General features: G+C 35.4%; 1 protein-coding gene across 1 annotated transcript; it reads right to left on the bottom strand.

Annotated features, from left to right (window-relative positions):
• Positions 1-12,502: 12,502 nt before the first annotated feature.
• LOC104247993 (methyl-CpG-binding domain-containing protein 4-like) lies at positions 12,503-13,436 on the bottom strand. Its single transcript, XM_009804166.2, has 2 exons — positions 13,328-13,436; positions 12,503-13,164 (listed from the first exon to the last, which is right to left on the bottom strand). The coding sequence occupies exons 1-2, from the start codon at positions 13,355-13,357 to the stop codon at positions 12,688-12,690; spliced, it is 507 nt and encodes a 168-aa protein (XP_009802468.1). The 5' UTR covers positions 13,358-13,436; the 3' UTR covers positions 12,503-12,687.
• Between the last annotated feature and the right edge of the window lie 402 nt (positions 13,437-13,838).

Below are 13,838 nucleotides of genomic sequence, written 5' to 3'. Positions count from 1 at the left end.
ACTTAACCAACATACAAGCAAGATTAAGCACAATTAGTAGGCTATTATACTCACCTTAGACAGCAACAACAACTTGGAATTTCATCCAAATACAGCCCACAACAATCCTCAATGACAACACCACCTCAAAGAGGTGTTGTTCTTCACTATAACTAAGTTTTGATGTTAAAATATGGTGTAATCACTTTGGAATCACTTCAAACCCTTGTGGTATATGTTTAGGAGGGTTAGTAGAGATTTGGAGACGAATTTTAGTTAAAAAATGAGCAAAAATAGGCGTCCAAATCGTTTATAAATTGAAGTAGGTCAACCACCGCCTAAGTGGGTCCCGTTGGGAGCTGCTTGCGCAGTCTCGCGAAAACGCAAATATCTCTCTACTCCGATGTCGTATTGACAAATGGTTTAATGAATTAGAAACTAGACTCGTAGACCTTCAATTTGGTAGGTAGAACACCCCATGATTCCAAGTATATTTGGAGAAATTCTCAGATACATTTGACCTAAATTTCAGAAAATTTATGAATGTAACTTGTGATGACATTTGCCAACTCTTGTTCCACAACTTGCTTGCCTTCAAAATGTAGAAAATGAATATCATACGACTAAAATAACTCATAGAATAACCTACTTATCATGTTAATAACCCTAGTCTCACCCCAAAGTACATGTTATAACATTCGAAACTTGTCGACTTTCGACGAAACTTATTTTCTTCAATTGGTTTAGCTTCTAAGATTTCCAACCCTCTTGGTACTCGTTATTCATGATCTTAAATATTTGTAACCTCCAAGGTAACATGATTAACTTACTTTATTTTCTTCCAAATAGAATCTCATTTCCGAGCTTACATCAATGACTTATGACATACTCTCACGTATGAAAACTTGGGGTGTAACATCATTCCCCCCTTTGGAACATTCGTCCTCGAATGTTGACTGATGCACTTATCAGTTTCATAACTATGGCTCTTACAAATACTTTAATGCTCATCTTTCCATCTAAGCAACTGTTTTGTGAATAAATCCAAACGCTTGGGCATTCTCCCCTTTTAGGCCTCTTTGTCACACCATGACATGTGGTTGGAATTCTTCCAACATCGTAACATTTGATACCTTATGTCATGCAGTATGTACGACTGTGTCCTTGTATGAGTTCCTAGCGACTAGTCTTCTCTTTTTCCTCCATCTTTTAGCCAATCTCTAAGCCTCACTTTATGAACATATACAAAATTATGACAAGCTGTCCCTCTAGGCATGTATAGGTGTACTGATGTCTTTCGCTTGGTACTTTATCGAACTTAAGACTATTTCTACCTCTTGTTTCATAGCCTTGTATATCTATCCTTATGGATTTACTACATCTAGGTAGGTTATACTATACCATAAAACTTACTTCGGTTTATTATTACCGAGGTTTGCTACCTAACTCCAGGTTACTCTCTCGCTGCTTATCCTATTTGTATAAATATAAGTCCTTTAGTGCTTCCTCATTATTATTCATCTAAGAATAACAAACAAATCTCATCTCGAACTTTGGAACTTGTAACCATCTATTGTTTATTCACCTTAATGTTGATCTATAATCTATCACTGATAACTTGCAACCTCTTATGTAATACACTGTCACTAGGGCTCACATCTTATCGGGGAACATATGAAGTGATTTTCCTGATCCACCTAGGGATAATACTATACTTCAATAACCGTATTTCATTGCATCCCAACGCGATTCATCTTATGGGGGTATTCTAATCCCGTGCAATTAATGAAATCCCTTTCTCGTTAAATCATTACTCAATCAAAGGCCTAAGAATCATCCTCTTATCTATCACAATTACACCCTTATTCTACCGCCAGGGCAACATTCCATCTCTTCTAAATGCACCTAGTCTTAGACTCCTCTGGGTTCATTCAGGCTGTACCGAGCTTTTTATTACATATGGAAATCATCAGCTCCCTTGTTTTGATGGGTTTAATCCCGAGGACATACATATTCTCGTCACCTTCTCACTCACCTTTTCATATCCTTACTCCTATCTACCTAAAACCTTGTTGCTCTACAATACTTTACCTTAGGACCTACACCGATCTATTTATACTACTCGCAACCTTCCTTTAACTTGCTAGCACCATAAATTTCCTTTCGTGCCTTCTCAGTTGTCCTTAAATGTAAGCAATTACTTTTGCTGGTCGTTCTATCACTTGTTGCATGAATACTTGGCTTGTCATTTTGCCCACGAATACTATAATTTCCTGTACCTCATATGATCTCAAACATCACCTTTGATGGCTTTTTTTTACCATTCATTAGCCATGATAGGTGCCACTTTCTTATGGAGTGTATACAATATTGTAGTGAGACTGTTGTTACAGGATCATTTACTCTTTAGCTCACTATGCTTAGGTGGAAACCTTCTTCCTTATTTCCTCAGCTAGTCTTTCATTGTAGTACTTAGGGAGACCTTCTGGCTCTTGTAAAGTTGTGAGCTTGATATATCGTACACCCGAAGGTAATTTTCGTTATTCTTACTCGCCTATAATAATCCTTAGTTACATAAATTTATGCCTTTGTGCTCGTAGGGTTACTTCTAAGCTCAAATTTTTATTGTCTCCTTAGTGGCACTCTCTCTTATTTTTATAAACCTTAAAAATGGTACCTTTAATTGCCTCAACTCCTATCTGATTTTTTTTCAAATGATTGCGATCTCGTATCTACGAGACTGAATTCACTATGTTGCGGTTCACTACATTTATCTTGCATGATCTATTGATTTATCTATGACCTCTTGTCTAGCCATAACTGGGCTCTTCCTAAATCAACTACTAATTACTCGTTGGTCCATTCTCATATATATATATATATATATATATTCTGCATAATCCCTCTTAGGATATATCCTTTGTCTTAACTTATCTCTCGCCACTAGCTCCCGATGTATCAAGTGTCCATTCACACTTATTTATTAATAACATCCTGGCCGAAAACTTTTACTGTCTCTCCCCGGTGTCGTGCTTGTATAATGTTCTGGAGTCGCAACATATCTGCAGGAACTGAATAAATGCAACATCATCCCTTTCTCCTTTATACCACATTCTTCCTTTACCATTCCATAGTTAACTGAACCGCTTAACTCTGACTTAATATCATATCACACCATATTCCCCCCTTTAGGGGAGTAATAAGATTTAGTACTATGACGATCCACCTATAGTTGTTTTACCTCTTCATCTTTGGCGTCTTTTCACATTATCAATGAACCTTAATCACCTTATGGTAACCTTCTGTACCAAGGATAACTAAATTTCTTAAACACGAAGGTGACACCTACGGTAACTGGCACACTTAGTCCCTTAAGATTAACTCTGCTCAGAGTGCTTGCTTTAGGTAAGCGACTTCCTAAATAACCTTTAAAGGTTATTCGTCTGTTGTCTATTCTATTATTGTTGGAGCACGATCTTTGAAATTCTCACGATGTCGACCATTATCAAATCCTCCGGTCCCTAATTCATGTTCGGTTTTATCTTGTTCACCAGCCCATACTGATTTTTATTACTCTGGGGTCTAACCTTTCCTCCTGGTAATCACGTTGAAGTCACCATCTCATTTCTCGAAATAAGAATATGACTTTATGGCTTATACTCTTTTATTGCCTTAAGGCTTGTCACCTCTTGTATTTTCCTTCACTTTGACTATAGACTCTGTCATCGTGTCATATTTTGATTTACTGTTATCACCCCTATATCACATCTTACTCATGATGCTTCATTTATTTTCTTCTTATTCTCCGGATAATATTCTTTTTGTCTATCACTTTATTCTGAAAACTTCAACAAAAAGTTCTTTCCCTATAAGCTCCCCTAGCTTCATCTCATTAGAATGCCTAACATTCTTTTTTTTTTACTCGGGGCTAGAGTCATACTAAGGTAAATATTTGTCCCTTCTAGGATCCCACTGCCTATCTTCTGAAATTTTTGAATATTCCAGTATTCGTATCTGATTGTACTACTCTAGAGTTCACCATCTGGGTGTCTTAGAAGGAGATCTATTACCACATTTGCACCATCTTTCGGAAACGTTAGTTAATGATAACAACCTATCCACAATTTTTGGGTTACTCTAACTCCAACTGGATCCTGATATCCCATCTTTCTCTTAAATAATATATGTTAGCTCCCATAGAACATAACTGAGATGGGTGTGGCCAATTGTACTTACCTCTGTCATTGATGAAGGTACCAAAATGCTTATATTTCTCTGCCTGATTTGAAAATATTGATAATCTTCATTATCTGGGTGCCTCGTACCCCTCTTCACCTTACTTCTTTTACTTGTTAAAACTTGTATCTAGCTTCTGAATTCCTCATAGATTTTCACCATATTCGTGAATAGATATCCGTGCCTTAAGGCTCCTTATTAAGAAGCATACACATCTTAGTACACACATGATCTGTTGAAGACCTCATATTTACTCATCATAAGCATGATGTGAAATCGAGTTCCTCTGACTCAACTCTTCCACATCCACATGCAATCTCTTACCAACTGTCTTTGTGGATGTAGGTATCGTTGTATTACGACTAAAGTCGAATTTAGGAGTTTGAATTCTTACAACTGAGCTCTACTGCACGATCTAGAGTAAGAAGAAAGAGTGACAGACCTAAATGCCCTGTAGCCTCCTGCTTATAAGTGTGGTGCACAACACACCCATAAACAAGACTCTACTAGACACGGCTTGTAGACTCCCTAGGACAGAACTGCTCTGATACCACTTCTGTCACGACCCAAACCGAAGGGCCGCGACGGGCACCCGGTGCCTTACTCAACCGAGTACCAACGCAACATATCTTTCTTATCATATTATCATGAGTAAATGAGCCAGAAAACCCCTCATGAGATAACAAGAATAAAACATAAGGGAATACTCAACATATGAAGACCCAACATGATATACAAACTTATATATGTGACATACGGGCCTATAAGGCCGACATGACCATTAGTAAACTCGAAACATAGGCCGACAAGGCCATACAAGTATCCATACACCTGACATATGTCTACAAGCCTCTAAGAGTACATAAAATCATAAAGGTCGGGACAGGGCCCCGCCATATCAATCAATACATATCCAAAGCATACTGACCAAATAGGCAACTCCGGAGCAAGTGGAGTGCACCAACACCTTCGCTGAGCTGATAGCCTACTAGGAGGACTGTCAACCTATCAATCGGGACCTGCGGGCATGAAATGCAGCGTCCCCAGGCAAAAGGGACGTCAGTACGAATAAAGTACCGAGTATGTTAGGCAGGAAAGCATAAACAAGAACAGTAATGTAAAGAGAGAGATAGAGGAGATACAACCTGTAACATCTGAGTGCCTCTGGGGTTACTGATATGAAATGCATAATACATATATATACATAAACTTTTTAAAACATTCGCCTTTGTGGGCATCATCATCATCATATCGTACCCGGCCTCAAAGAGGACTCGGTAAAAGCGTACCCGACCATCATAAGGTTCGATAGAATCATACCCGGCCACGTGGAGCTCAGTAAACCCAATTGATCAGTGGTTGCACAATATGTGCTGTACCCGGCCGACTATAGCGCGGCTCGGTAGAGTAAAATAGATACATATACATAACGCATGCTCGACTCATGGAATCACATTCTAAACCTTTTGGAGTGACTTAAGAACATTATGGACATCCCTACCATCAATATGAACCTTAGTAGGATTTAAGGATCATACACACTTGTTTAGAATAATTTTATAAGGAAAGAACAACATGGACAACCTTAGTTGCTAGGAGTAGAGTCATTATGAAATAGCGTATCGTTTATGTTCATTTCATTTTAGATCATGCCAAAAGAAAGAAGAAAGTGCCTTAACATACCTTAAACCCGTTGAGTCCCTAATCCCTTCCAAGCAACTCTTCAAACAAGTCAACTCAATCTATCATAGTATAAAGAGATTCAAAATCAGTGCTGAGCAAAGGCTAAGTCTATAACTTAAGCTAGTAGCTCGTTTACGTAAATTTGGGCAGCATCTACCTTGTAACAAGGGCCTCCTCCAATACCATATACCAACAACAATTACCAGAGTAATCCATCAATACATAATTATCAATATCAAGACACCATATAACAACAACAAGTCACAACAACATTACGACGAGCGGCAAGCTCCAATTGAAATCCGTATACCCCTTATCAATCCTTATAGACTTCTTACTTCAACATAAAAGTATCATTAACATTATAATGAAGTCATTAACCAATGATTCCAGCCTTAAACCATATATTTATAACAACGAAAATAATCCACAACTTCAACTATCCTCAATTAGCAACTTTATTCACTAGTTCATGTCTTGCCCATCCATTTAACTTAATCAATATCAAGATAACCTTAGGCACAAGCAAGAACACAATATACATACCTCCTACAGTAACTTCAAGTCAAAATCCAAGTTATATTCATTTTACAACAACCCTTAATAGCAATACAACACCATAGAAGTGACTTAAGCTAGTCCAAGTATTATCTTATAGTTTATCATCCTAACAACTTAACCAACATACAAGCAAGCTTAAGCACAATTAGTAGGTTGTTATACTCACCTTAGACAGCAGCAACAACTTGGAATTTCATCCAAATACAGCCCACAACAATCCTCAATGACAACACAACCTCAAAGAGGTGTTGTTCTTCACTAGAACTAAGTTTTGATGTTGAAATATGGTGTAATCACTTTGGAATCACTTCAAACCCTTGTGGTATATGTTTAGGAGGGTTAGGAGAAGTTTGGAGACGAATTTTAGTTGAAAAATGAGCAAAAATAGGCGTCCAAATCGTTTATAAATTGAAGTAGGTCAACCACCGCCTAAGTGGGTCCCATTGGGAGCTGCTTGCGCGGTCTCGCGAAAACGCGAATATCTCTCTACTCCGATGTCGTATTGATGAACGGTTTAATGCGTTAGAAACTAGACTTGTAGACCTTCAATTTGGTAGGTATAACACCCAATGATTCCAAGTATATTTGGAGAAATGCTCAGATACATTTGACCTAAATTTCAGCAAATTTATGAATGTAACTTGTGATGACCTTTGCCAACTCTTGTTCCACAACTTGCTTGCCTTCAAAATGTAGAAAATGAATATCATACGACTAAAATAACTCATAGAATAACCTCCTTATCATGTTAATAACCCTAGTCTCACCCCAAAGTACATGTTATAACATTCGAAACTTGTCGACTTTCGACGAAACTTATTTTCTTCAATTGGTTTAGCTTCTAAGATTTCCAACCCTCTTGGTAATCGTTATTCATGATCTTAAATATTTGTAACCTCCAAGGTAACATTATTAACTTACTTTATTTGCTTCCAAATAGAATCTCATTTCCGAGCTTACATCAATGACTTACGATGTACTCTCACGTATGAAAACTTGGGGTGTAACATCATTCCCCCCTTTGGAACATTCGTCCTCGAATGTTGACTGATGCACTTATCAATTTCATAAACTATGGCTCTTACGAATACTTTAATGTTCATCTTGCCATCTAAGCAACAGTTTTGTGAATAAATCCAAACGCTTGGGCATTCCCCCCTTTTAGGCCCAGAAAAATAATTGAAACCCTCTACCATTAACGTCCAAAATCAAGGTTTTTTCTTCTACAACCAGTCAAAATTGAAGTCAAATCTTCAAAGTTTCATACACATCAATATTTTTTGATGGTTATGATTTCGGGTTCCTTTAGTAATATAAGAGGAAAGGAAAAGAGAGCAATTCCATCATTGACAGCCATTAAAAAGCTTTGAAGCTTTGAATTCAAATTTGGATTTTCAAAAATCATTATTTGTTTGGATTGGGTGTTGTTGTAAATAATTGAGAATATGGTTTGGAGTTTATATCTCAATTTTGAGGGGTTTTGATGAAGATTAGACTTGGTTTTGGCTGAATTTTAGATTGAAATTCGTCGAAGAAGAAGAAGAAGAAGAAGAGGAAGAAGAAGAAGAAGAGGAAGACGTATATTGTAGAAATTATAGAAAAATTGTAGATAAATTAAAGAAAAATTGTAGAAATATTTTTTTTGGATTCCATATTTAGCATAGCAGTTTCGTAAGGAGTAACAAGAGCATATAGGAGAATCACAGAATTGTAGCATAATCGGGATTTTCGACATAATTGCGTTTTTTGCAGAAGATTTGTAGAAGTTTTAGTCGTTTTTTATTTATGAAAACAGAAAACAAAGCATCTACAATCAAAATACAAATAATCTACAATTTATCGATAAAATATCTACAAACTGGGTACATTGAATTTTAATATCCCAATTCCCATTCAATTGTAGCATAATTGGGATTTTCGACATAATTGTATTTTTTGTAGAAGATTTGTAGAAGTTTTAGTCATTTTTGATTTATGAAAACAGAAAACAAAGCATCTACAATCAGAATATAAATAATCTATAATTTATCTATAAAATATCTACAAACTGGGTACATTGAATTTTAATATCCCAATTCCCATTCAATTGTAGCATAATTGGAATTTTTGACATAATTGCGTTATTTCAGAAGATTTGTAGAAGTTTTAGTCATTTTTTTATTTGTGAAAACAGAAAATAAAGCATCTACAATCAGAATACAAATAATCTACAAAATATCTACAAACTGGGTACATTGAATTTTAATATCCTACTTCCCATTTAATTGTAGCATAATTGAGATTTTTGACATAATTGCGTTTTTTCAGAAGATTTGTAGAAGTTTTAGTCATCTTTTTATTTGTGAAAACAGAAAATAAAGCATTTACAATCAGAATACAAATAATCTACAATTTATCTACAAAATATCTACAAACTGGGTACATATTTGGACTCGAAATGCTTCCCCTGAAATGTATGTTTCACATTTTTGATACATATTTTTGTCCAAAACAGTACTAAATCATCCACTTAAATACAATTTTTATACAATGCTGTTCAACTTTCATACAATATGTAAATGAATAAAAGAAAAATAAATAAACATCTGTCTACAATTTTTCTACAATTTTTCTACAATTTTTCTACAATTTCTGCCATATACGTCTTCTTCTTCTTCTTCTTCTTCTTCTTCTTCTTCTTCTTCTTCTTCTTCTTCTTCTTCTTCTTCTTCTTCTTCTTCGAGTTTCAATCTGAAATTCAGTCAAAACAAAGTCTAATCTTCACCAAAACCCCTCAAAATTGAGATATAAACTTCAAACCATATTCCTAATTATTTTCAACAACACCCAATCCAAACAAATAATGATTTTTGAAAACACAAAATTTGAATTCAAAGCTTCAAAGCTTTTTAATGGTTGTCAATGGTGGAATTGCTGCTCTCTTTTCCTTTGCTTTGTATTTTCGTCATAATTGCTTTTGTTGTAGAAGAATTGTAGAAGATTTTGTCGATTTTGATTTGTGAAATTAGAGAAAATGTTGAAATAGAGTTTAGCGCAAAAAACAGAGAACGAAAATTTTGTAAAGAAGTCGACGATAGTGATTACTGTGCGTGATTTGCGTTGGAAGATCTGGAAAATATTTAATTCCCCTTTTTTAACGCGCATAAATAAGGAATCCTACAACTATAATGATTCCTTATTTAATGCATTGTATATATTATGTAGAAATACTATTAGCATGAAGGGTAATATGCAAACTATGAACATATTTGGTAATATAGTTTCCTATATGGTATAGGAACAAAAATTTCCCAAATAATAATATATTGATTTTTTATATTTTTAAATAATATCTTACATCGATTTAGAAATTATATTTTATCAACATATTAAATCACAATTTGTTAAAAATGTTTGACATCCTAAGGTAATCGTGTCATATAAAATGAACAGAAAAAGTACAACATTTGAATTGACGTTATTTACTAAAAAAAAGAAAATAAAATTTATAGCCTCGTGAGTATTATTATTATTATTATTTAAAATGATAAGAACTAAATTTTGTACATATTAATAATTCACTATTCAAAATGAGAAAATACCATAAAATATTATCCACCTCAGGAAGAAAAAAAATAGAAATTTGTTAACATCTTGCTTAGGTGCATGATCGTTTACTTTACACAGAGCTTTCTAGCCCGTTTGGCCAAGCCGCAAAAATCAGATTATTTTGATAAGTGCTTTATTTTAAAAAAAAAATGCTTTTCTCAAAAATACTTTTGGTAAAAAATAGTTTGTGTTTGGCTAATTAGTTTGAAAAACACTTCTGAGCAGCAATTAGTATTTGGCCAAGCTTTAAAAAACTGCTTCTAAGTGTATTTTTCTCAAAAGTGCTTATGGAAAAAGTATTTTTGGAGAGAAGCTACTTTTTTCTGCTTCTCGAAAACTACTTCTGCTTCTCCTCAAAAGTATTTTTTTCCTTCCAAAAGCTTGACCAAACACCTCAATTTTTGGCCAAAAATGCTTTTGGCAAAAAAAAAAAACACTTACGGCCAAAAAGGCTAAAACATCTATCTAATGCGTAATATACTGTTTTTTCCTCTTCAAGAATAATTTTGCATTGACAACAACGAATTTATGACAAGCTCGTTCTTCTTCCAATACTCCTATGCTCCACCACACATTTGGACCCTCGTGCTGGGTTGAATCTATGTCAACGAAATTGATTTTGGACCTAACTTAACCTCGTAAGTTAACTCATGTTGTGAGGATTGGTCAATACCATATAAAGACTTCCATTTGTTAACTCCCACCCGATGTGGAACTCAACAGATAATGAGCAAACTTGTGTATGAGATACTTTTAACAAGTGGTATTTGAACACCTTTAACTATTCCACCGAATAACTCCGATCCTTAAATTACACTGTATATATAGGTAAAATATTAGATTTTAATAGTATATAACATATATTGAACACCCTTTATCGAGAATTTTTTTTTTTACTTATTTCAAATTTGAACACCCTAAATGAAATTCCTGGCTTCGTCACTACTTGGCGTTGCTTCGGTCTTCTTTCGATTCTTCCTATTTTAAGCAAGAAAAAAGAGATATACACGTATCTTCGGATATGCAGTTCTGCTGTTGTGGATCTCCGTCTGGCATATCAGTTTCCTTTATGGTGATTTTAATACGGAGAAACGTAAAACAATAAGTAGCACAACAGTTATAAGGTGATTGGACTGAGGTGCTTTGGTTGAGATCATATTTAATTTTGTACTAGTACTTCTGCAATCTTTACATGTTTTGATCTGCAGAGCTTGATCAGTTCAATATCATGAGGCAGAACAGACGTTACTGAGAGTGAGAAGTAAGCTGCCTGGAAGTGGAAGATTTGACATAGATTCTAACATGACCGAAGCCCCTATCTTGAAGGGTCGCATGACTTTATCTCTTTGAACAAGAACGAACTTTCTTTCTATACACAACTTGATGTATGAAACAGCATATTTATAAATTTAAGGAGAATAAGAAATGCCTGCATAAAACTGCAAGTGAAGAAGATGAAATGTGAGATGCTAAACTTGCAGATACATGCTTCATAGTATGAACTCTGCTGCCAACTGATCTGACACTTCCCCTGCTAGTGAGCTTAAGGAGGAAGAGGAATGTTCACAGTTAAATTGTGAGGGTGTAAACCCTGTCAAACTGGAAGTATCCAATGTCCAGTATGTAGATAACTGGAAATGAAGAAGATGCAAGCGATGACTCTTTCAGACAGAAGAAAAGAACAGGCCAACCTACAGAAAAACTTGCAAGTTTTCTGCAGTATAGGTGATCGATGATGGTGTTCTCAACTAGTCCTTCTGAGAGCAGGCTATATACAAGTGAGCTTTACGAACAACACACAAGATGATCCCATTCTAGTGAGCTCTCATCAGTAGAAGAGTGGGAATTGAATATTTTATGAGAGATCGACATGGAGCTTGAGAATGCAAGCATGCTCATATAGTCATATTGTTCTTTTTTCAATCTGACAAGAGTTGAAAGACTGAAACGAGTTTGCAAATTGGGAGAATCTTGGCCCCTGATTCATTCCATAACCATGTTGTGATCTTAGCTTTCTATGTTGTTCCTAGCAGTTCTCTCTCTATAAATGTAGCCCGGTGCATTAAGCTCGGTCTATTGTATGTAACCTTACCCCGCAATTCTGCAAGAGGCTATTTCTACGACTCGAACCGGTGATCTCCTAGTCACATGTGGCAATAACGTTACCAGTTACGCCAAGGCTCCCCTTCAAGCAATTCTCTTTCTATGCTCCTTGCAAACAGTACACAGGCGAAGTTACATATTTTGCTTCAATATTTTTAAGAATGTCATTATTCAGGTCTGAGTTTTACCATCCAGTAGACTAGTATATTCCAAGATTTGGGTTTTCCTACCAAAAACCGAAAAAAAAAAAAAAACATTTTCTGTTGAGAAGAATTCACAGCCTCTATCTCTGATCAGTCCCAAACAAGTTGGGGTATCAATCCTCACTAACCATACTCATGTCAGACTAATATTATACAAAATAAAAATAAGCTCTTCCAACCATTCAAGAACATTGTAAAAGTGGAACAGTCACATTTGTGAAAGATGTTCTACAAGAAAACTATGCTATTGTGAAAAATTGGCAGCAAACAAATAACATGACTGTGAAAACTGCACCAACAGAACACAACAAAAAAACCTACTACGTCCACTACCTCATTTAGTGATACTAGTTGCAGCCTTCTTGTTGGAGTTAGCAAGAACAGCGCTAGAGGGTATAGTGTCATCCATAACTTTGGGGCTGGTAAAGCTGAAATCTGAAACTGATAAATCGCTGAACTCAGGATTTTGCTGAAGAAAAGTGCCCAACTCAGTAGAAGATCTTACTCTTTTCCCTGGAGGAGTAACATAATAAATATCCATTTTAGAATAATCTCTCCTCAGGGTCATATTTCGCTTAAACCCATTTGGGGTTTTAGGCGTATTGGGTTTGTCAATAACCCAAGTTCGAGATGAATCGTACTCAATATCTGCTGGATCCTCACAAGAAACATTAGGCTTTTTGTTGCAGAAAAAGGGTTCTTCAATAAATTTACTTCTGATTTCTTCAAACTCTTCTTGTGTTGAAATCATTCTCCATTTGAAGCATTTTCCACATTGTGCTGCCCATATGCTTACCGATGGATTCGACGGCTGTCACATAATTAAAAAAAAAAATCACCTTAAAAAATGCAAAGATAATGGTGAAATCCCAGATCTCTGTTTATGAAAAAATTCCAGCAAAACCCAGAAGAACCCGTTTACTTTTTACTATTCCAAAACAGTAAATCGGCAGAGATATTGATAAGAAATTTACCTTGGGAGGTTTTGGAGAGTCTTTCGCCATTTTTGAGTGGTAGTCAAAACGACAAGCCACCGTTACCTCTGGTAGTGGAGCTGCTTTGTTTCTTTTTTAAGTGACACAAAATAGGTAAGACGGATACGGCAAAAAAACAAAAAACAATAGCAAAAGGACAAACGTATGGAAATTACAGCATAGTTTATTCGATGAAATAATTCAATATATATTAAAAAAATATTTGAACAAACTTTTAGAAGAAAAAAAAGTAGAAGAAGAAGCAATTTTGGAGAAAAAAATTAGTTTTTCCAAAAAATGCTTAGAATCACTTTTCAAAAGCTTGGCCAAACACTAATTCCTGTTCAAAAGTATTTTTCAAATTAATTAACCAAACACAAATCGCTTCTCACCAAAAGTACTTTTGAAAAAAGCACTTTGAGAAAAAACACTTCTCAAAATAAGATAATTCTAGTAACTTGGCCAAACAAGCTATAACTCTTTACCATTTGAACAACAACAACAACAACAA

The sequence above is a fragment of the Nicotiana sylvestris genome, chromosome 6 (assembly GCF_000393655.2).
Source record: "Nicotiana sylvestris chromosome 6, ASM39365v2, whole genome shotgun sequence".
Lineage (NCBI taxonomy): Eukaryota > Viridiplantae > Streptophyta > Magnoliopsida > Solanales > Solanaceae > Nicotiana > Nicotiana sylvestris.
The sequence above is the reverse complement of the archived record's forward strand: the minus strand, read 5'-3'. Positions and strand labels throughout refer to the sequence as shown.

Bases quoted from the DNA above. Each gene is read 5' to 3' on its own strand.
- LOC104247993 (XM_009804166.2), bottom strand. From the start codon at position 13,357: ATGGCGAAAGACTCTCCAAAACCTCCCAAG. The intron at 13,165-13,327 runs GTAAATTTCTTA...ATTATGTGACAG, and splicing joins ACTCTCCAAAACCTCCCAAG to CCGTCGAATCCATCGGTAAG.